At 41.1% G+C, this 23,966-nt stretch overlaps 1 protein-coding gene across 4 annotated transcripts in view; it reads right to left on the bottom strand.

The window, feature by feature from the left end:
- Positions 1–21,953, bottom strand: part of KREMEN1 (kringle containing transmembrane protein 1) — a 34,111-nt gene extending 12,158 nt beyond the window's left edge. For 3 of the 4 annotated variants that reach the window (XM_030502115.1, XM_030502116.1, XM_030502117.1), the window contains exons 1-4: positions 21,705–21,953; positions 12,364–12,526; positions 8,431–8,522; positions 369–493 (exon numbers count right to left, since the gene is read on the bottom strand). In XM_030502115.1, the coding sequence (XP_030357975.1) occupies positions 369–493; positions 8,431–8,522; positions 12,364–12,526; positions 21,705–21,783 (459 nt within the window). In that variant the 5' untranslated portion in view covers positions 21,784–21,953. The remainder of the gene's footprint in view (positions 1–368; positions 494–8,430; positions 8,523–12,363; positions 12,527–21,704) is intronic. The other variant, XM_030502118.1, reaches the window with a different exon arrangement.
- Positions 21,954–23,966: the final 2,013 nt, after the last annotated feature.

The raw sequence follows: 23,966 nt of genomic DNA, 5'->3' as shown, positions 1-23,966 counted from the left end.
CGGCAGAGTATGTGTGTTTTGGAGAAGTATGATTAGCCAGAGGTCCCACCACAAACTGGTTTTGTTTGAGCTGTCAGGATGCTACCTGAGAAAGATCAAACGGAGGGCAATTAGGGCACCCTATCACTCGTAACTGCAGGAAGCAAGCATATTTTGTCCTGGCATCCCAGCATTATTCTTTGGTCATTTGCCCAAACTGCTCTGGATGCAGAGAGAGGGCTAGGTCCCTGGAACAGAGGGAGACCTTAGACCTCCTAAAGGTTAAAAAAAAAAGTGGGGAGGGGGCAGGGAAATATGATGAAGAGCTCTAGGCATATTGCTATCTTTGTCTTTGAATCTATCTTGTAAATGTATTTCAAAGAAATCACCTTGAATTGTTGACTTCGACAGGAACTGATGCATGCTTGGATAGTAAGTTTATTGGAGGTCTCGCTGGTGCCAGTCAAAGGTGGTGGTTCTCCATGGTCCTTATAACACCCTAGATTCCCCGGCACTGGCAAGAATAACAGACAACAGTCATTCTAAAGGTGTGCCTGGAAATACTCAAGACACAGACTGCTTTATGCACTACCTGGCTACTAGGCAGCTCTCTATATGTCCTTGTCTTCATTTTGCAGTATGGGGAATGTTACTCAATGCTAGATCCTTGTCATATTTTCTAAACATGTCCAGGGATAAATGACAGATAGTGAAATAGCATCATATCTTCTTAGCAATACACCTGCAATACTCCATAATTGGTTTCTGTAAGCCACAGTAATACAGACAAGGTAAATATTGTCCTGGGTTCAGCTATAGCAGTCATTTTTCTCCTTCTAAGTAGCTGGTGCAGTGCTGTGTTTTTGACTTTCAGCCTGGGAGCAACGCTGATAACACCGATGTTTTTAGTTGTTGCTAAGTAATGTTTACTCTGACCAAGGACTTTCTCAGTCTCATGCTCTGCCAGGGAGGAGGGGAAGCCGGGAGGAAGCAGAGACAGGACACCTGACCCAAACTAGCCAAAGGGGTATTCCATACCATGGCACGTCATGCCCAGTATATAAACGGTGGGGGGGGAGTTACCCAGAAGGCGCAGATCGCTGCTCGGGTTGGGCTGGGTATCAGTTGGCGGGTGGTGAGCAATTGTATCCTCTCCCCTTGTTATTTCCCTTATCATTATTATTATTAGTGGTAGTAGTAGTGGTTTTGTATTATACCTTAGTTACTGGACTGCTCTTATCTCAACCCGTGGGAGTTACATTCTTCTGATTCTCCTCCCCATCCCTCTGGGAGCGGGGGGAGGAAGAAGCGGGGGAGTGAGCAAGCGGCTGCATGGTTCCGAGTTACCGGCCAGGCTTAAACCACGACAATAACTGTTTCATTTCTCCTGATAGAGACAATTACAAAAAACCCCCCAGCATTATTATGTGGATTCAGAGGTTTTTTGGAGGTTTTAAAGTATGACCACGCATATTCTAACAATGTAAAATCAATACTGTGGTTTCAGTCTGAGCTTCAAAACAATGACATTCTGAAAGTTTTCTAAACAGGATATTTGAGAAAGGAAACCTGAACTCTTTTAGGATGGAGTTCAGCAAGTTTTATGGGAGGGACTATGTACTTACATAGGAGAATTTCTTAATATTTAGAACTCAAATTTTGGTATGAATTCAAAGTATCACTTTTTTGGTATGTACAAAGAGATTGAAAATGAGCGATATGACTTTTTTAAGAAACATCTAGTTATACTGCAAGAATCAACATTTCAAGGCTCACTGGTCAGTATGGGAGGTCAGAAAGTTTTCCCCCTTCAATGCATAACCTGTCCTCTGCTTTCGTTTTCTTTTGTCCTTGCACTTTTCATCAAAGCACTGGAATTTAGACATGACTACTAGAGAGAGGATGTGGGGTACGATATAGTGCTGTGCTAATGGCATAAAATTATCCCTTGCCTACTTGTCACATCTGCTCACATACTTGGAATTCATCTGTTACTAGCTGATTGGTCAGATAGTTTTTATTTCTGTCCCAGATTCACAAGGATTGGTTTTTGTTCACTTCCACTGCTCCGTATAACATGTGATGCGGTAACAGACTGTGTAAGAGTTTGACTTTCTCAGCCATTTGTTAATCCAGTACCCAGTAAACTCTGAACTCTCACTACTGTCCCACAGCACTGGTTCAGGTTTTTGACTTACCAATAGGGTTTTGAGTTGTTTTTTGGGTTTTGTTTTGGTTTCTTTTTGGGGGATGAGGGGTAGGGGGATGCAGTCTCTGATGCCTGTTAGCATGTGGATGAGCTGCTTTGGGGCTCCTTTTGAGCTAATCATCTCTTGTACAGGTGGCCCTTTTCTCTATCAGCTAACGCGTCTGTTAGTAAACTGCTTCTGTATTATTATACTATCACATAAATACCGTAGGAATGCAATGATGCTTTTTGTACTGAGAAGTCTTGTATAGTAGTCCTGAAAGTATCTCTTCACTGGATTCTGGAAGGCCCATTTCTGGGATTTCTGATTCATGTCCATGTGCAGCAGCTGTTGAAATAATGTCTTGAATTCAGAATTTCTATTTGTCTAATCTTAACAAAGATGGGTTTGTCCTTATTTTTTTGGAATATGATATGCTAAGCTTGTAAACTGATGTCAGTTTGCTGTTAAAATCGGAATCATCCTGACATCTGCAACAGTTAACAGGTCTACCTGAGTTCCTGCTCCCAGGCTTAGGCTGTGTTGCCTATGGCAGCTTTCTTATTTTGAGGAAGAGGGTTAGCATATCTCTTAGTGACTAGCAAATATACTGGTGTGTATATGATTATACTCTTAAGGAGTATTATAAAGAAGAATTAATGAAGTTGGGAAGAAAATTCATATTTTATATTTTCATAATGTAAACTGAATTTATAACGTATTTTTTTTAAGAATTAGATGTTGTTGCTTGGAATATTGTTCATAAAATAATTTTATTTTCTGAGAATGATACAATTTAAATTATAAATGCTTGCATGGAATTATGGCTTTGATATGCCCTGCAGCAACATGCATATGAGTACTGAGACTTCAAGTTACAGCCTGATTTAACATACCTTTGGAAATCCCCATTTGCAGCCCCACCCCAGCTGAATACATCTGGGCAGATAACTCTGAGAGCTCAGTTTTCTGTACAGTGCATGATTTCACTACCCTGAGAAAGCTTCATTTTCCTTGGAGACCTGGGATTTCCTAAAAACGCTACTCTTTTTTTTTTTTTTTTTTTTTTTAATGTAACTTTATTGGTGAGACCCTTCAACCTTTTCCCCAGAGGGTTAGTACTTCAGTATGTTCCACGCTAAGGAACCAGACTGAGTAATTTAAAAGCTGCTTATATTGTGTAACTAAATCAAGCCTACTATTTGGGTAAAGCTTAATTAATCTCTCTGGTGTCTCAACAGTATTTTAACTTTCTCTTCTCTAGCAAACAAAATTAGTGTCCTGTGATTTGGAATAAACAGGAGAAGCATCAATTTAACCCAACAGTGAGTGGTAATTTCCATGTCAGTGCCCAGCTCTTCAGATTACTTTGACATCAAATCAACAAACGACATGAGCTGAAGGATATTTGCTCACCTAAAAGCACTTCATAGTCCCACATCAAATATATAATTAAACACTCCTCTGAACTGAGACAACACACACAAAAAAATTTACTCCTGTACATGCATATATGATTTTGATACGCCATCTCTTCCTATGGCTACTGATGGCTGGTCCTAAACCTGAGACAGCACTTAATTGCTACTGAAGGGTAATCAAAGTACATAGTATAAGTGTAATAGCAGAGGGGAGATAATTTGTAATCTGAGTTTGAGAAGATCTAATTGGCAAACAGTTTTTATATCAGATCCACAGTGATGACAAATTACTGCTTTTCAACAATATTTTTAGTATATTAGAATAATATGCTCCTCTTTCACGCTATATTGAACTGGATCAGGATGTATGCATAGGAAGCCACCCAACATAAATCTAAACAAAGACAGTGTACATTTACATATGTGGAGCAGCTCTGCAGAAAAGGCCCTTGAGGTGCTGATAGAGCCAGGAGAGTGCCAGGCAGCAAAGGCCAACAAGCCGGTATTAAGATGAGCACAGCCAGAGATCAAGAGAAGTGAACTGTTCCTCTACTCAGCACTTGTTAGGACCACATTAAGATTACTATGTCCAGTTTCAGGCCCACCAGTGCAAGAAAAACATGTAATTGTCTGAAGCGAATTTAGCAGAGAGCCAAGATGCTCAGAGGGCTCGAGCACTCGCCCTGTGAGAAGAGGCTGAGGTACTGCGGGACTTGTTCAGCCTGCAGAAGAAGAGGCTCTGGGCACTCCCTAGCAGCTTTGCAATGCCTACATGGAGGTTGTCACAACAGTGGAGCCAGGGTCTTCACAGTGATGCATTTTGGACAAGAGGTAATGAGCTTAAGTTGAAACATGAGATGTTCAGACTGGATACAAGGAAAATCATTTCACCGTGCTGGCAGTCAAGCATGGGAACGAGGGCCAGAGAGGGAGGGCACTGCATCCCTGGAGGTTCTCATGGCCTGACTCGATAAACTTGGTCTAATCTGACAAACTGAGTAACTTGGTCTGATCTCAGAGCTGGCCCTGCTTTGTACAAGGAGGCTGGAGTAGATGACGGCCTGAGGTCCCTTCCAACCTGGGGTATCCTACAACCCTATGTATACGTGTGAGTGTGTGTGTGTGTGTATATATATATGTAAAGCAATGAAGAATCAGAAGTATTTCTAGATAGGTAATGACTGTTTAGTTACTCTGAGCTTTAAAAATTTTCAACATAATCTTTTGCCTTCATTTGCTCTAGCTACTAAAGAAACTTGGCAAAACTGAGATAGCCAATGTTCTGCAATTACTGTTCAGGCTGATCAATTATGTCTCACCAGTACGCTGTCTTTACCCGTTTGTTCTCTTGTTCTTAAAATGTTACCTCTTTTATGCAAGCATGCTATTTTTCTTTTAAGCATAATGACGTCTTGGCAAACACCAGAGCTTCTGCATATTACACATTAAAGCACATGTATTAAATCATGGAATTCATCCTTTTGAGCTCAAAACCATATTCCAGCTATGCTCATTCATGTGTCTTTCAAAAGCCTCCTAGCTTTTTGCAACGGTAGTCTGCACCAGTATGCTGTCTCAAATTGTGCAAGCTACTCCCTTTGTTCTTGTGTTAAAATGTAGACAAGTCAATCTTAGAGTGATCGATACAGCTCTGTATAACTTACCTGGCTCTGCTATTTAATACTTCATCAATATTTCAGTCAACTTTACTACATGACATACATGCACACAGGAAATCTGTTTATGGTAAGAGACTCGTGGGCCAAAAACATGGAGATGCAATTAAGTAAGACTGCAAGCCTTTTACATTTTGAGAGCATAAGTTATTTCCTTTAAATTTCAACCTAACCTCATTAACAAAGACACAAAAAAAAAAAAAAAAGTCAGGAAAAGCTGCAACATTGCAAACCAACCATCTAAAGCACTTGGTTCTGAATTCTCCATGTGAGATGCACATGTTCTCTCAGGACCCAGTGCTGCCTTCTCGCCTTTTGTTTATGTCCATTCCAGGCTGCTTAGCAGACAAGCCATTAAGAGGAGAGGAAGAAAAGGGAAGACTAAGCTCCTACTGGGGTAACTACCACTGTCTTCTGTAATTATGCCCATCCATTCTCATCTAACATTGCTAAATTCTGTGTAGCATGTTTACACATGCAGAATGCCAGAACACATTTCTGAATTGTGTTATGTATAAGTATTAGTGAATGAGACACATGATATAATCATATGAAATCATCATCATAATGAAAAATTCTTAACTGTAGATCCTTAATTATTGTAACAGTGAATCACTGCATGCAAATCTCTATAGGCAATCAAGATGCTTCATGTTGTTGGCATTGTAGTGGTGTATGTAAGTATAGTTTGTAAGTAAATTTTGCTCCAGATACTTTTCTTTTCTAGTAGTAAATATAATTATGGAAAAGAAGCTTATGTAAGACATTTTTTTTAACTTCTTAAAAAAATTCAAATAGCATTTCTTTACACAATTGCTTTCTTGCTCACGGAACTCAGTTTTGTATTATGCACCTCAAAAGTTGGTTTTGATGGTCCTATGATTTAGCATCATGCTTATTGAAAACAGAAAATCTGGTAAAGAATAAAAGGTTTGGTTTTTGTTTTGGTTTTGGGGTTTTTTGTGGTTTTTTTTTTTTTTTTTACTCACACAGCTTCATAAACCATGAGGTTTGTATTAAGACTTGGATGGGCTTGCAATGTACAGTTTGTTCTAAATTGCTGCAATTCCTTTTTCTAGTATCCAGTTTCAGTGCAATGCTTGAAGCAGCTGCTACTGGTCAAAAGGACATTTTTTAAATGTAAGTCTGGATTATCTGTGCAAGTAACTGTCCAAGTTTAAATCCTCTGCTCCCCACCACAGAGAAAATGAGTGAGACTGCTTTTAAAAGGATCCTTTGTGTAGAACAAATAGAGAGGAGAGAATTTGCCTTTCAGCTTTTTTACTGGTGCCATATCCAGAGAATTTGTTAACATCTGTGGTCTTTAAAGAAAATGCAAATTCTTCCATTTTAACCAAGATAAATTTCTTAATTAGGAGGGTCATGTTTCCTAAATAGGACCTGGTATATCAGAAAAATAAGAGTAAGATGTCCTCTGAACAATGAGTACTGGAGTGCTAAATGATTTTGTGTTATTTAAATTAGACTCCTTATTCTGTATTTAAGTCTAGGTAAGTCACCTGACTTAAGGTCACACATGTATTTGTTTGCCTAGCTTGAAGAAGTGAATCACTCACATTCATAAAAAAAGAAAACCGTGGACAAAGTAAAAAAATCTCTGTAGATCCATTTTTCTTTCTTTGGTTTTGTTTACTTCAAGTAAGAAATATAGTACTTCCAATTGAAAGTATGCCTACATAAGGACAACTGCTCTGATGCTTAACAGCATACACATAAGTTATCCATTAGAGAGTACTTGCATAGAAGTTAGGAAAGCATCTAAAGGCATAAACTATTAAACTTAGTATATGTGTAGTCATGGTTGCTTGTTAACATGAAAAACTGGAATATCTTTTTAATATGTAGGCATATTTTAAAGAATGTGATTCTTAGGAGTTTATCCTGGAGCATTGAGGAAATTTTGGAACGTATTGTCATGAATCGCAGAATCACTAAATGGCTTAGGTTGGAGGGACCCTAAAGCTCATGCAGTTCCAACCCCCTGCCACGGGCAGGGACACCTTCCACTACAGCAGGTTGCTCCGAGCCCCGTCCAACCTGGCCTTGAACACTGCCAGGGATGGGGCAGCCACAGCTTCTCGGGGAACCTCTGCCAGCACCTCACCACCCTCACAGGGAAGAACTTCTGCCTAAGATCTGCCACAGGGGAGACTGAGGTGAGGTTAAAGCCATTCCCCCTTGCCCTGTCCCTACAGGCCCTTGTCCAAAGGCCCTCTCCAGGTTTCTTGTAGCCCCTTTAGGCACTGGGAGCTGCTCTAAGGTTTCCCCAGAGCCTTCTCTTCTCCAGGCTGAACAAGCCCAGCTCTCTCAGCCTGTCTCCATAAGAGAGGTTCACCAGCTCTTGGAGCATCATGACAAAACCTCCACATTTTGGACAAGTAAAAAATGTAATGCATAAAAAATATTAAATACCTGAAGGAAGCTTCAGGTGAATAGCTTGTGAATTACGGTTTAGTGCGACGTCCCTGTCCATGGCACGGGATTGGAACTAGATGATCTTAAGGTCCTTTCCAACCCTAACTATTCTATTCTAGTCTAGTCTAGTCTATTTTCTGTTAAAACATCCAAGCCCATTTTGTGGTTTCACAGCAATGCTAAGTATATGCACCTGCGAGCAATAGAATTCTAGACCAGAGCTCCCATGTACTAAACAAATAGCCATCTTTTCACTATGTCCTCTTACACTGTATTTATTTCTTCCAAGCAATTCTGTGTATGATGTTATACACATTAATGCCATCATTTCACAAGCTAATTGCAAATGATGGACACGTGTATCTTGTAAAAAAATTAATTCATAATTTCCTATTCATTTTTGTCCTCTAGATTTTAATAAATGAATGACATTTTTATGGATTAAAAATACTAGCAGTACTTCTTAAGTTTTGAGTAATTTTCTGTCTGGTATTATTTGTAAATAATATAATCCAGTAATTCTGATATGAGATCAAAAGAATAGCAATGGAGGAACAATTCAGTAAGCTTGTCCAGAGACCCATTTAAAATATTGCTTAGTCTGCAAATGAAAATAAGCTGACTGGCCTTCTCCTAGTTACTGTTTGAAAATCAGTACCCACTGTGGTGTAACTGCCAATATCTCTTCAACGGAGATGCAGGCCTAAAAAAATTTCATGGTGCTCTTACTTCGGCAGGATGGAATTTCACAGTATTTCCAATATATTCCATCCTCATGTTCTGCAATGTAGCACCATGGGCTGACATCTCCATCAGGGTTCCTGAAAGAGAAGAATAGTGACTGAGTGAAAAGTCATCACGTATTTTCAAAAAACCCACATAAAAATCAATTTTATTAAGCTTTGGTGTCATCACTATTCTTGCTCTAACAATTAATATTTAACTTGTTGGACTGACTTACCATGAAAAATGCAAAAGTGGTCAGGAAGTTCAGATCACTGTTTATTACAGTACACAGCAAGCATAAAATGCTACTAGTGTCTAAAACTTAACTTCTTTTTTCTTTAAGTAGAAAAGGTGCAGAGCTATTTCTGGCCAGTACTGAGAGAGGAAGATGATGTGTACAGGTTCTTTAGACTCCTAAACTTGATTTCTGCCTTGGTACAAAACAGTCCAGACTCCAAGTGTCTGTATGTATGATGAAAAAAATATTTATCCAACCAAGCCTTCTGGGAAAGCCTCAGGTCTTGTCTTCCTTTTCAGTAAAGCTGAGTAAATCTGTTCCAGCGATCTGATATATTAACAGATAATTCCTTATGTGTCCATGATTATTCTTTGCTGTTGTGTAGCATCATTTACAAGTGCATACCTAATTAGTCATTAGGTTATTTAAAGCTTCTTTCTACGTACAAGTTGGAAAACTATTTGTATTGAAAAGATCAATTTAAGAAATTAACATGTTATTTTGGACAGTCAGGTTGAAATGAGACCTTTTCTTGTTAACTAGGCCAAGTACAATCTTTTTATCATATACTTTGGCATGAATGCTATGAAGAGACCCCCCCTACACTGAAGTGTCAGTTCAGCTGCATCTTGTCATTTGGGCACATTAACAAGTCTTCGTGGGAGATCCAATTTTAGAACTGCTGGGAATCATTTTTCGTCAAATAACAGAATGCTGAAGACAATCGGTGAGTTAAGTTCAATTTAGCTGATTAAAATGCTGCTGTTAGGCTTTCAACAGACTAGTGGACGAGGAAGACTAGTGTGTTAGGAACTTAAGTGTAATGGCAGAGCTTCCAGTGGCTAAAGAAAGTAGAAAACTAGTATCAAGGAAAGCTTGTACTTGGAAATAACACAATTCTCTTTGGTTTCACGCTTACAGGAAATTTTGTGTTTACACTTGCATGACAGAAATCAGATGTCTGAAACTGAACCATGGTAATGACACTCCACATATAAATGCCTTAAAATGCAAGGAAATTGCAGAGAAATGTGATGAATGTATTTAGAAATCTTTGCCTTGAACCTCAAAAGTGCACACAATTAGAAAACAATGGAGTGTCTATCAAAATCTCCAAAAACTTCAGCCTGCATAATTCTGTTATGGCTAAAATTAAGTTTAGTGGAACATTATGAGGCATCTTAACAGGGTGTCTTGCAGTAAACAAAGTATTCCAAGTAAGGACCACCCATGGAGAAATAACATGCTTCTGATTAATGCTGTAAGTGTAAAATTAGATTATTCAAATGCTGTTCTTCAAATCGAGCCTCAAAGGATCGTAGTATGCCTTAAAAAAGCCATGTGAGAAGGGAAGATCTACTTGTCCATTGTCACCAAGCAAATGAGTGGCAGAGAAACAGCTAAAACAGCGGTATCTTCACCCACAAAGCGCTGACAAGATTTGCATGCTAAAGATATGCTCTGACACTCTTAAAACAGTGACTTTCCAAGCTTTTTTTTTTTCTTTTCCAACAGAATGTGAAGTTAAAAAGCATTCATTCATTAGGATCATCATTATCATCATTCCATACACCTGTGAGAATACTCCTGGGCCAAGTGATATAACAAAGAAGTAAATGGCTAACCTTCCAGTCAAACTTCATCTCAAAGAGGATAATCTAACACCCAGTAGATTGAGGTTAAAAAGCTGTATCTGGTAATCAAATAATTTCTCAGGCTTACATACCAGATTATAGGCTTTTTGCTCCTCATTTGCAGAGTAAAGTGAAACTCTAGTAAGGATAACTTGAATACCTGGATAAACATTGTTTGTTATGCACATTTTTTCATAGCGTGTACATGTTTTGCTTTGTATTAACCTAAGCACTAGCCAGAGATGACTGCCAAAAATAAGACCCTGTAGGTACAGTCTATCTAGGATATTGCCACACAGCAACAATCAAAATTACATTCTTGATTCTGCTGTTTGTATCAGAGTTAATTCAGTGGCCACTCGCTTTTCCATAGCTCCATATTAGTATGTGTACTGAGAGACACAGCTCCCTACATGTCATGGAAATTGTTATGCACTTGGTGGTCTTGGGCTGAGAGAAGCTGTGAAGTTGGTGTAAAATGTTTTTAATGGGAACAATCCTTTCAGTGCTTACCTGCTGATCTGCTACGAGACAGCTTGATGGGTTTATTCGGTTTCCAGGCCATTTTCTCAAGAGAATGGCCAACTTCTATAGTGTTTCTTTTGTAAGTGGTATATTTTTTTGCTCCTCTAAGATGTGGAACTGATTCAAAAAGCATCAGTTCTGAACTTGGCAATAATGCTTTCTCCTTCTATGGCTGAAAACAGAGTCCACTGGTGCAACACATTGAACAGTGTTATTTTGAAGCACTGATGCAGCCACTGGAAGAGATTCTGAGTAAGTCTTTTTCTTCCCTGTCCTTCACCAATGTTCCCCAATGAGAAATACTCTGCCGAGTCACCAAATACTCTAGAAAACACTACTGACTCCTTTCATCAATATGCTCATCTGTGTGCTGCATGTCACAAGACGTCTTTTCTGTGCTTTCTTACTTACTCTCCATTAACTGGCTGGTTCTGTCTCTGTCATATTTTCCTGTCTGTCTGTTTCTGATTAAATATGGTAAAGTTTGAAGGTGGCAACTGCAAAGGCTCTATACCCCTAGGAAGCCTATAACCTGCCAAGTAAAAGTATCTTCCAGAAGAACTGAGGTGTGGTTTGAACCTTCTCACTAAGGAGACATTGCTATGGCCCAGGTAACTCGGTTCTTAATTGCATGGGTTGAACATCTCTGTCCCCATTACCCAGTGAGAGACATCACTCAATTTTATATGCATCCTAGATGAGCTGATGATTATCACTGTTTAAGAAATGTATCTATCAGGTTATTCCCTACCTATTTCCACAGCAAGTATAGATGGGTATAAAAACTTAGCTGGTCAGTCCTGCAAAGGTAAAACTGCATGTAACTTCCTGATGCACAACATCAAGGAGTTAAATGTCACATGCTGAAAAGAGTCTGCAGAGCCTAAACATCTCTGAACTTAGGTTCTTATTTGGCTCCTAAATTCTGGAGTTCTTATTTAAGTTTTGCTCCAAGTTCTATCCACAGAACTTCTATCCCTCTTTAGAAGGCAAGGAAATGAAAGGGGATCTGCCATGATTTAAGCTGGTGGTGTAACCACTGACAATTGAGCTTCTGAATTCAAGTAACAACTCTATGTCACTGAAGAGGTTACGCTGAGAATTTTTTGTGACTACATAACTTTAGCACAAAACTCAGAAACAGAACGTAGAACAGAACTAGGCTTGTGGGTGAGGATAAAAACCATAATGTTGCAGAGTCTCCCACAGGCATTCACTAGTGCTTCTGTACTTCTGACCTGCATGATTTTTTTTGTTTATCTCCACCTTTTCATTTAAGTAACCTCTAGTCTTTCTCCATGATGCCAAATATAGGTTGGATATATGATATGGACTTTGGGCGAGAGCTGGGTTGATAAAGTTATTCTACTAATGGTGCTTGAAGATTCAGAGTACTGATTAAAGGATAAACCAAAACCTATTAGATATCCATGGTTCTGACATTCTTCAGTGCATGACAGGAAGTTTCCTAATCTTGTGTCAACTGTTTAAAGTAATACTGGGTATACACGCAATGTTAGTAGCAGACAGATTTCTTACCTGCAGTAGTTATGCTCTCCAAGCCCTCCCTCCCCATTGGGATATTTCAAAGTATTATAAGGATGCTCAAAGGTCTCATTCCAAAAAAGACAAGGTTTCCCTGCATATTGGGAGGTCTGGTTCTGAGTGCCACGATAGTCAGCCCCATTTGCTGTATAACATTCTGGGAAGAAATGGAAATGGAGAAAGAGAAAGAAAGAATGTATGTAGGTTTAGTGTTTGGTAGTTCTTCCCTTACCCTCCACCCCCATCCCAAAACATCATGTTTCCTTTCACTAACATGTTTCCTGAATGGTTTAGGCAACTAAAGGTGCTGTCTGGGATGTAAATTTTCTCTCAGAGTCAAACATCTATTGAAGAGATTATGATTTCATTACTTTACTAAACAATGTATGACAGGTCTGAAGAGTAGTTAATACACTTAACATGCACTTTCTGAATAAGCATACTGTATTTTTTACTGTTTTCCCCGTGTTTTATTCATCAGGTTGAATCTGTAACTTGTTAATTTTCCAGAAATGAAATTAGATGATGCTGTCGGTCTGCCACATAATCTGCACACTACCCAAAATCTTGTGCCAGTTTAACTAAAGTTGAGAATATCTATAGTTTTATAAAGTGAAAAAATTTGTAAGCATGGATCTTGCAAACATTTACATACCAATTTAGAAAAATTCTTAGGTGTTTTTTCCTCTGGTCTGAATTTCCTTAGAAAGGGACCTCCTTTGGGCAGAGTACAATCATGATACTGTCATTTGTTACTAATGCATTTACGCTTTCAGATTAAACTTACAGGTCAGTACTCTTCTGCCTCGCCCATATTTTCTCCCATTTATCGTTGTTTTCCTAATACTCAGCAAGTTAGAAATCAAAGCAGAGAATGATTTCTCTAGTCATTAAAGATACCATCCCCTTCTCAACAGAACTACAAATCTCATGCTGCCTGGCTTTGCTATGTCTTATTATTGACATCTTCTGATCAAATAAATATGCATACGCATGAAAAATTTTAGCTTTACTAAAAATGCAAAACATTTGTTATTAAATTGTGCACTGTGAGGGTGACAGAGCAGGGGAACAGTCTGCCCAGAAAGGCAGCTGTTTGAATCACTGTGTTCAAAGGCCATCTGGACATGGTCATGGGCTGTCTGCTTTGGGTGACCATGCTTGAGCAGAAGTCACCTAAATGATGAGCTCCAGAGATCACCTCCAACCTCAACTGTTCTGTGATCATCTTCCAGAAATAATCATTAAAACGTATCATAAATAAGTCTATCCTTGTTTATAATTAACACTTGGTAACATTTATCATCAATACATTTATTTAAAAGTATTAAAATACAACAGTCCATGACAATTAAAACTGCTGCATGACACTGCAGTAAGCATTTCTTTGTACTGAGCAGCATGACTGGGTAACGTCACAAACACTTCCTCCTAACTGCAGAACCTTGTTTTACTTGCTGGTATTCTCTGCAGAGACCATGCAACCGCTGCAGAGATGTTCTACTGCCCCAGGAAAAGGGAGCATGCTCTCAAGTGGAGCTGCTGATCTCAGTGTCCCTTATGAGATACCTTACAAACAAGGCTAGAAAGACCCGTATGGCCGCAGTTGAAAGAGGTAAAAAAAAAAAACCAACAAAAAACCCCTCCCAGCTTAATCCTGATATTAGCAGTACACCTTTTTTGTATTTAGAAATACTGTGGGAGATGGGAAAACATATTATTAAAACCATGCCTTTGAAATAAGTTTAGTCTGGGCCCACAAATATCAGAATGGTGCAATTATAATGATTATTTCACAGTTTTATTACACAGCAGATGAAAGCTGATGTTTTTGTGCCTTCACTGCACATTTTCATGCCTAGGCAAGTTAGGATTCTATTAAACGGAATTTTGTTGCTGAAAGCATAGAGAAGAGGTATCTCCACTGCCATTAATGTATACTGCTATCATCCATGGACAGAAAGCCATCTAATATAACAAAACCAAGTTTCAAGTCCACACTCTTCCCTACTGTAATTTACCTGACTGCCTTAGCCATGCAGGCGAGCTACATACATTTACCTGAAAATGCAAATTTGAGTTTCCAGTATTGAGGCCACCACAGATATTTGGATAAGCATATGAAAAAAACCCCACCCCACTTTAAAGTCATCACAGTGCTGCAACTTTCTTAAATACCTCTTTTGCTTTGCAGTTAATGTAAGTTTTTCTATGTCACAGCTGAAAAACATAAGCTGATGAATTTGGCATAGAAGAGAGGAAAACATAATCAAACTGGACAAACAAAACAACATACAGTATAAAGAAGCAATTATGAGAAGTGATAAGCATATCCGTAAAAGACATCTGCTTCAGCTTAGTGCTATTACTTTTTTTGCTTCTCACTTCTAATGAACAGCAATATGTACTAACATCTACTTAGAAATGCAAGGAATGCTACAATACCTGAAGGTAATCTGGCACACGGACTAAACTGAAGTTAACACCCAGTCCATTTTAGGATCTGCTAAGATTGGCCCATGCTCTAACTTGCAGCAGCAACTGCCTTTCATTTTCATGTCAGCTTTTTTTTTTTTTTTTTAATAGATTTTCTTCAAACTTCCTTGCACTACACTAGGACTTTGAGGACACTGCACAAAAGGAAGAGTCAGAGCTCTTCATTCCTCTTAGCTGTAGTTTTTTATTTGCAAGACAACAAGTAGCTGTAACAGTGCCTCCTGTGTTCTTTTGCACTACCAAGAGATTTGGGAACAATGTGCCAGCTGAGGTGTAATGGTTTTGTTAGCATCTAGATGTAGAAGGAAGAGGCAGTAAGATACAACATAAAACCAATGATTATCCCAGAAAAACTGAAATGGAAACTTTTAGTTTTGGAATTTAGCAGCTGTTATCATATAAAATACATACGTTTGTGTTACAGGGGAACGTGCTACGAAATTTTCATTTTGTTAATTATTAATAATAATTTTGCCATAGCACTAAAGTGCATTCTTTTCAAGTAGCTATTGGCATTTAAAAATCAGCTCCTCGGTTCTACACTCTTTTACCTTGAACAATCAGCTTTGAGATCTGCTGAGATATACTTTGTACAGTTTTCTATATCATTCGTACTAACATGAAAACAGATCTCTCATCATATTCAGTATCTTGGCAGTAAACAGCTGAATTCCTCTATTTATCACATAGTGAATTTGCCATATTTTGTTGCACAACAGCCAAGACACTACCTTAGTGATCTCACTATGAAATTAATATTCCCAGTGTGTTAAAGGTGCAAAATGAATGTTTCATCTGCAGACAGACCACTGTCCTCTCCACTTCTAATCCACAGGCTGCACTTTGAAGACAAAAGTCTAAGAGGTTTTGGAGGAGGTCAGAACTTCCATCTTTCTTTTCATCTTGCACCACTGGTGCAATAATCCTGTGAAAAAAGAGCTTAAAACAAAGGTCAGCCAGATTTGTCTGCACAAAACTAATTCAGAAGAGTTCATCTAACTAAAACAGTCAGAAAAGAGTGGAGTAAACACTACTGGTAAAACTCAGGCTTACTCAAATTACCTGATTTCTCTTCAGTAGATTATGGTCATGTGGAAGGGAGAGAAAAAAACAAACCAACCGACCACCAACAACCACCTTTCCTTTACTGTTCTGGCACCCACTGGATCTGACTGCCTTACATTGGCTGATACTTCCATGTTACTTTAGTCTATGAAGCTCTTTGCTGGGAATCTGACTAACATCAGTGCAGTGACTCAAGGAAATCAGTATCAGTTCTATGAATTTTTGTTTTGTAAGACTGTGGTACTGTGACAGAGCTTGCACTATATCCAAGTCCTCTTCCAGAGGCAAAGACAGCAAGGGAAGAACAGGCACTCTGTGGAGGCTAAAACTGTCAGCTTTCTAGAAGGCATCAGAAAGCCGCTATGCTTGATAGATTTGTCACATGGTTTCTGTTCATGTACCCAAGGCCGAGTTTAAACTACCCTGTCAAGTGTAAACCTGTATTAAATCACTAGGGTTTTACACACGACATGAAGAAAGCTGTGACCATTCAAATCTTGAAATGTTCAACCTCCTCATATTTCTAACATCTTAGTCAGCTGGGTTTCAGACATAGCCTGAAGTAGAGGCTTGTGTCAAATCCATGATTAAAATCAATGTCTGTGATGATTTTGTTCTATTAACTGCCTAATGACCCTGCTGCTTCTACTGTTTTGTAGGGATATCTGCAAACAGGATTAATCAGAGATAGAACCACTGCAGTGGTTCTAGGCATGAAAAGCTGGAAGGTTCCAACAGGTCCTGTTCTGAATAATGCTTATGAGCCTTAGTGAGCAAAGGCGGACAGCAATGTGTTGCCAGGGCTGCTTCTGTTGTCAACGTATCAGGTGCTATGGTTGACAAAAAAATAACTCTTTTTAAATAAATACTCAGACTAGATAAGTATGTATTGAGTGGCAACTATTAGAAATAAAAAGCAAAAAATAAGCCTGGGGATCGTTGTCCATTATGAGTGGTTATACAGGTTCACAATTAGGTTTATTAGAGCCAGATCAACATTTGGAAGATCAAACAGCAGCTGTAGTAGAAATTTTTTCCATCTGTCTCTCTTTCTTCTTCAATGTAGGGACCTTACAACGATCACTTATGCCTTTGTGCCTTTGTTACTTTGGGACTGTATGGCTGCCTGCACTCCACATGTGCCAGTTTAGGCACCACTTTAGGATCATTTGAAATATTAAGGTAGTGCAGCATATAACAGCCTGACTTTTTTACTGAATGAAGCACTGATCATAAAACATTGACATTTCAGAGTCTCCATTGATTTCCAATGATTTTCTAAGATGTTTGCTTTAAGTTCTGGAAGCTAGTCAGAGTGCTGACTAGTGGCCAGAGAGATTAAAGGTTGACAACAATTATCAAACAGAAACAAGCCTATCTGGGCCAGAAATTATCCTGCCAGCTACTGGCCAACAAAAAGCAGATAAATGAAAGGTAAATGAAAGTGGCTATTTAAATCTTGGGTTTCATTACAGCGGTGTGATAGCCAGAACATTAAATGTTCTGTAAGGCTGGAGCAAGAAATAAAGATTCCTTGAATTTACATGTTACAGCTGCCTACTAAACAAGTTCTCACTTGTTTTCCTTACAGCCTTTCAGAAGAGTAAGAAAAATGCTTAAGCAGAATGTAAGAACATGGAACCAAAGGTGCCAGGTCCGATAATGACTCGATATCAGCTGCTCAATGCACGCAGGATATGCTAAGAAGAGTTTTAAGTCATTTCCCTTCTACCTAAACTGTTCTAGTTCTTGCTAAAGATTGCAATTTAAGCACTCCTCCTTAAATGAAAGCACTGTATCTAGGTGCAGATGGCAACAGTTACAGGCACTAACCAGATGCTGTAGTCTCTAATTTGATTGAAAGGGTATAATTAGACAGCAAAAACACTTCAATGAGAGAGTAAAGCACAGAGGAAAGGACAGAAACCACTTAACTGATGCCAAGATACCCCACCAGTACAGAGGCAGGGGCCCATGGATGGAGGGGCAGAACACCAAACTACCTTCTTCAGATGAGAACATTTTTGTTTCCCTATGGATGTGAATAGGGATTCTATTATCATAGGTTGCCACAGTTCTTCATGTGGGAACACTGATTAAAACCAGAAGAAGCATCAGGAGATCAAAGAGACAAATATGGCTTCTGTGGTCATTATTAAAAATATTTTTAGCAGTGCAATGGTTTTCTTTGAAGATGCAGTTTTATCGATTGAACCAAAAGTTCATTTGCCTACTATCATATTACTGGTCAAAAAACCCCTCATCTCATTCCATACTGTGTTGTGATGCAAAATAAATGCTTTTGTGAAACATAAGGCTGCTCTAGACCCATGCATGGGGAAAATTAGTGTAGTGTTTTTACATTTCAGTATTTTACTATTCCAAGTAACACGAATATAACAAAAGCCCTATCGAAACTATCAGGCCTATACTGTAGCAACACAACGCAACAGTTGACACAAGCTCAAGGAAGAAAACCTCAGGAAAGAATGATCTTTGTTTAAAATTGCAGTTTTCAAAATCACTAGAAAATAACTCCCCATTTGGTAAATCGGCCAGTTAAATTCTGATGTGCTGCTGTGATGGTGCTTGGTTAGCTGATCATTTATCCTTTGCAATGTAGGAGCACTCTGCACGTAGTTTAAAAATCATCTCCCTCTTATTTCTACATATCCACACACAAACACACACAGGCATACAAATATAATTTTTAAAGTCCTCAAATTCAATCACTTTTGTTGGTCAGAATTAGCAGCTTATACAGTGTTGGCCTGAACCAGAGAGCAGCCACAGTGAACACTCACCTGACATTTGATCAAACCTTGACTTATGCATCTCTCTGTCCTGTAAGAATATATATTCCTGGGAATGTACAGACGTGGAGTTCCATACTTGTGCTCCCTGGCAGTGTATGAGTTGTTATATATGTGAACTTGCTATTCTTGTGAAACTTTGATTACTAACCTTCGATCCAATCACTTTTTCATCACTTCTCCTTTTTGGTTTTGTGGTTTTGTGGTTTGCTCCCCCCCCCCCCCTTTATGAAATATGTTTGAAGCAGGTGAATTAGGACATAGCATGAGAGGCAGTTATCATTAATTCTAATGCTTGAAAGTATGTATTGTACCTTTTTTCTCTTTATTTGTACAATACAAACATGCTATATCAGCAACAGCTTTGCAGCTGCTGCCTAGTCCTCAGCCACAAGATGCTAACACACTTGCTTGTCTTGTGATTCTTTATCACTGGAAGTAAGAATGCATGATGTGGCCCCATAAGAATTTCTGTTCCTTAATACACTCATTTGTTTATTTTTCTTTGTGAAGTTTTAAAACTGTTGTTCCATTGTCAAGCATGGCAGACTGGATCCCTTTGGAAATTTTATCAGGATGGGCCAGAGGCACTGTGTGGATGGGGGGAGCGGTCAACTGCACAACAATTACAGTGTGACATGACAAAGAATGCAAATTTTGCAGCTGGCAGCATGTAATCCCTGCCTCCCTCCTGCTTTTTTGGCTCCATCCTGCCTAAATCCATTCACATAACTCTGGATTTTGAGTTATGCACTATGCATGTACAAGCATGATACGCTGAAGTGTCTGACTATTTCATTTTCTATCTGTCTGGTTAGAAATGCTTTTTTTATTATTTCCATGACAATTGCTTCCATCTCTTTGACTTTGTAATACAAAACTCACCAAATTTAGACAGTCTTTTAATGTTAGGCAATCTATTCTCCCATCTCTTATTTCTGATTCACTTGAGAAATGTGATATGACTGAAGTTTGAATGCTGCAAATGTCAGTGTTTGGATCAATAGAAACTGTTAGACATCACACAGTGAAGCAGAAACATTCTGTGAAAAGCAGCACAGTACTATGTGCAAAAATGATTGTTAACTCACTCTAATTTCTGATAATTTGAGTAATTTTTCATAAGGCAATTCCAGAAGTTAAAGTTTTTCTCCTGTCTTAGTAAATAATGGTGTGACACAGCCTGTATTCTGACTGCATTTTACAATAATATTATTAAGATGTGCATTTTATTAAACTGAGGAATAGGGATTAAAAATATACTATATGACAAACTGCCTTACAAAAGAAATATTCATGTTTGCCATTTCAGAATTTTGCTAGCTGAAAGTGCAACCTGACCCGGCTGATGGGTCAGGCATGGTTTGTGCATGTTAGCAGCTCTGCAGATTTGTACATGCCATATAAATTACAGGTCCTTGTTGAAGTGTAGATTTGCACTGTTTCCAGGTTCTTTAGCACAAGACAGAGGGGTCAGTGCTTTCTATATCCATTCTCCTTTAGCACCCCTTCACTCAAAGGCAATGTTCCTCTCAGTATTTTTCCCCCCTCTTCCTGCCATAGCTGCTTGTGCTGAGGCATCTCTGTCTACTTTAGTGGCTGCCAGTGCACGCAGTTAGATGTTGGCTAAAGGGTGGAAGTGCAGGTGTGTAAACAGGTAGAATCCTCTCAATAGCCTATGAACCAAACATTCACACTGGGATATATCCTCCGCTTCCTGTCATGCAGTCTGTTGTGAGGGACATGGTCACATATGGAGTGTTCTGTCCACAGTTCTGCTCAGAAACCTTAAAAGAAGTCATTCTTCAAATTAAGCAAGCGAAAGAGTACCTACTGTGTGTACCAAACATGTCCTAATGGTACTGAGAACAGACCGTTAGACATGGTCTTAGATATGTCCCTATCTAGGCAGCTCTCTACACTCTTATCTGAAAATACACTCATGTTTTACTCACTTCAGGTAACTTCTGAGAAGTTGTAAATTTTACCTTCTGAGTTCTCTGATAAAATGCTTCCCTCCCTCCCTCCCCGATAAAGTTTACGTAAGTATTTTCCAAATCTAATTAAGTGCATCTACAAAAACTTGATGGGCAAGTACCTGTTCATGGCAAAAGTAGAGCAAATTCTACATTATAAAGAATAACAATTAGAATATACAAAATGTATCCAGGTGTACCACGCATCTGATGGCTCTGACGCTGTGATCAACTGAAACAGCCACTTCAGAACTCACGTAGCAGTTTATCAGAGTGTAAAGCAATGTTTATCAGAGTGGAACTGTGATACCTGAAATCATCACTAACAACTGAGATGAGGACAAAAGGCTGCAGAGACATTTTAAGTGAAAAATCACACTAACAGGTAGCAAAGCTTAAGGCTTCCCAGATTCCTTGGCTGAACAAGAACCGCAACGGTCAGATGAGTCCGTTCTTGACAGGAGCTGGGACAGCCACCCCCGAGTTCTCGTTCCGCAGCCCCCGTTCTGCCCTGCTGCCATTGTTACTTCATTTCCCAGTGAGCGTACCCACGCCCCACGCTCCCTCTTCCCTGCAGATGCCTCCATTCTGCAGACCTAGCTACCAAACCACTTTTACAGAGATATGCGCTGCTCTTCTTCCTCTTACCTCACGCCTCCACACAGTTTTCCGAGCTCCCAGCTCAGAGAGTACAGGGAGATCCTCAAATACCCCACACGCTGCAAACCCAGCGCGAAAATCCCCACTGCACGTCTGTGCGAGCAGCTTCGAGCCGTGGCCCGTAGTGGCGAGCAGGAACGGACGTCGTCGCGACCTCGAAGAGGTGCTGCTGGGCGGCAGAGCCCTTTGCGGGAGGCTGCGCGCCAGTGCAGTGTGCAGAGTTTGGGGGGAGCCCGCCCCGCTCCGCCGCCATCAGCCCTGCGACGGGATCGCGGAGCGGCCCCATACGCGCCCCCCTCCCGGCTCCCCGCGACGCGTCACTCACCGGAGAGAACGAGCTCCCGGCAGCAGCTCAGCGCCAGCCCTGACAAGGCCAGGACGGCGGCGAGGGCGGGAGGCTCCATGGACAGCGGCCGCTGGGCCGCACCGAACTCGCAGGAGGCTGCCCCAGCGCTCCAGGGGCAGAGGTGGTCGCGGGCAGCCAGGAAGAGCGCGAAGTGCGGGAAGCGGCGGCCCTACAGCATGTGTCCTGAAACTGCGCCCCGGCGAGGTGCCGAGTGGCAGATGAGGGATCCTATTACCAGCCATGTGACAGGAAAGGATAGAGACCAACATCCCAACCTGCTGCAGCGCGGGGCCGCGGAACCGCTGCCTGTGCGTTTGACACCGACGGGTTTAGGCTGCCGGTGCTCGCTCTACGGCCAGCGTAGGGGGTCCGGGGAGCCCTCCACGCAGGCAGGGCCGCCCCGCCGCCAGTAAGGAGCCGGCCGGCGACCCTTCCCCCCCACTCCGCCCCAGGAGCGACCCACGACTCGCTCTCGTCACCCCGCTCTGCCCTCACACCCGGACGCACGCCGCGGTCGCGGGAGGGGCCAAGCAGGAGCCCGCCAGCCCCGTAGCCCGGGCTCTGCCTGCGGCCCGCCTCTGTCCTGGCCCCACACTCGACCTCTAGGTTGGGGGTCCTAGGGAGTTGTCTGCCAGCAGACGGGAGCGCGCAGGTGCAGCCCGTCTCATCCCTTGCAGCTGGGCGGCAGGTGAAAGGGGAAACAGGAAAAGAACACTACAAACTCCGTACTGGCGCCGTGCAGCTCCCGCCCGCCTACAGCTGCTCTGCGCGGCCGCGGCGGGGCAGCGGGTGCACGCCAAAGGGCCGCACCCGAGCAGTGCCTGCCTGAGGGACGCGGCCGCGAGCGGCAGGGTACTGGCACGCAGACGGCGATTTAGGCCGTCGTTCTACAACTGGGAAGACACCTCCCGCCCGACACCAACGACTGAGCGGCAGAACACCGGGGGCGCACCCGCGCGAGGGCCGCGCTGCAGCAACCCGCCCCCACAGCGCGCGCTGCGTCGCGGGGCGGAGCCGGCTTGCGCGGGCATATCCCCGTGGCGGGGTTTCGCGCGGGTGCGCATAAGCACGCGGAGTCAGGGACGTGGGTGTTCACGTGTGCACAGACACGAGACGTTCGCGCGCTGCGGCCGCGCGCCAAAAGCTCCTCAGGGACAGCACCGCGCGGGCGCGGCGCGGAGGGAGCGGTGAGTGAGTGCGCGCGCGGCGAGGCGTCCCGTGTCCCCTTCCCCATCCGCATTCACAGCAAAAACGCAAACCAGAGTGAAGAGGCGGAACGGTTTAAAGCTGTTGTCTGAACTTCTGCAAAGGCTCGTCGGCTGAGCAGCGGCGTTATAGCAATGGCAGGGTTTCTTTGTTAAAAAAACAACCAACAGAAAAAAACCGAACCGGCCAGCAACAAAACGTATATACAGAAAGTTATACTTGCTTTGTCAGGAATGGGAGGGCAAAAGTCCTTGTAGCACCTTTACAACATATGTAATGGGATGGCGCTTTCAAACATCTAAAAGGAAGAGAGCAATTTTGCTACTGTGAAAGAGGAAGCAGCAGAATACAGTTTGTAGGTTTTGACTGTTGTATCAATGCACACTACGGTGCATCTCGCTTTTAGCATGCTGAAACCTTCCATCATATAAAGCTGTAAGGTTAATTTTGAGGTGAAAAACCTGCTTAAATGTCTTCTGGCCTTTGCGATATATAAAAAAAGCAGGAAAAGGATTACATACTAGCATGGCTTTACCTATGTATTTTAATATTACATCATAATAGTATGCCACATTCTTATTTCTTTGAGCTGAATTCCTAGCGAATGTAGAACTTTTAAGTTGATGAAATACTGACAAACATCAGTGTTCTCTTAGCTTGGTGTTGAGCCTTTTTTTTTTTTTAATGGTAAATGTAGAAATACTTAGTTCCTGCTCACATATACAGTATATAAGTATATTCAGTTATTTGGCTTACAAATTCTGCTAAAGTTCCTGATCCTGAACTCTAGTTGCAAAGAGTGCTGTGAGCAGACATGATTTTATTACCACTGAATGTGTGTGTATGTGTATGTGTGGGCATGTATAAACTAGGAAATTGGAGGTTGTTGTGACGTGAGAGTTACCAAGACCGACCAGAAGGAACAGCTTGTTGGGGTGGTTGGGTGTTTGTTTTTACCACTGCTTTGTTTATGATGGGCTAAACTGAGTAATTCTGATTCATAGAAATCAACTGTATTCTCCGATTAACATAATT

Source organism: Strigops habroptila, chromosome 11 (assembly GCF_004027225.2).
Source record: "Strigops habroptila isolate Jane chromosome 11, bStrHab1.2.pri, whole genome shotgun sequence".
NCBI lineage: Eukaryota > Metazoa > Chordata > Aves > Psittaciformes > Psittacidae > Strigops > Strigops habroptila.
The sequence above is the reverse complement of the archived record's forward strand: the minus strand, read 5'-3'. Positions and strand labels throughout refer to the sequence as shown.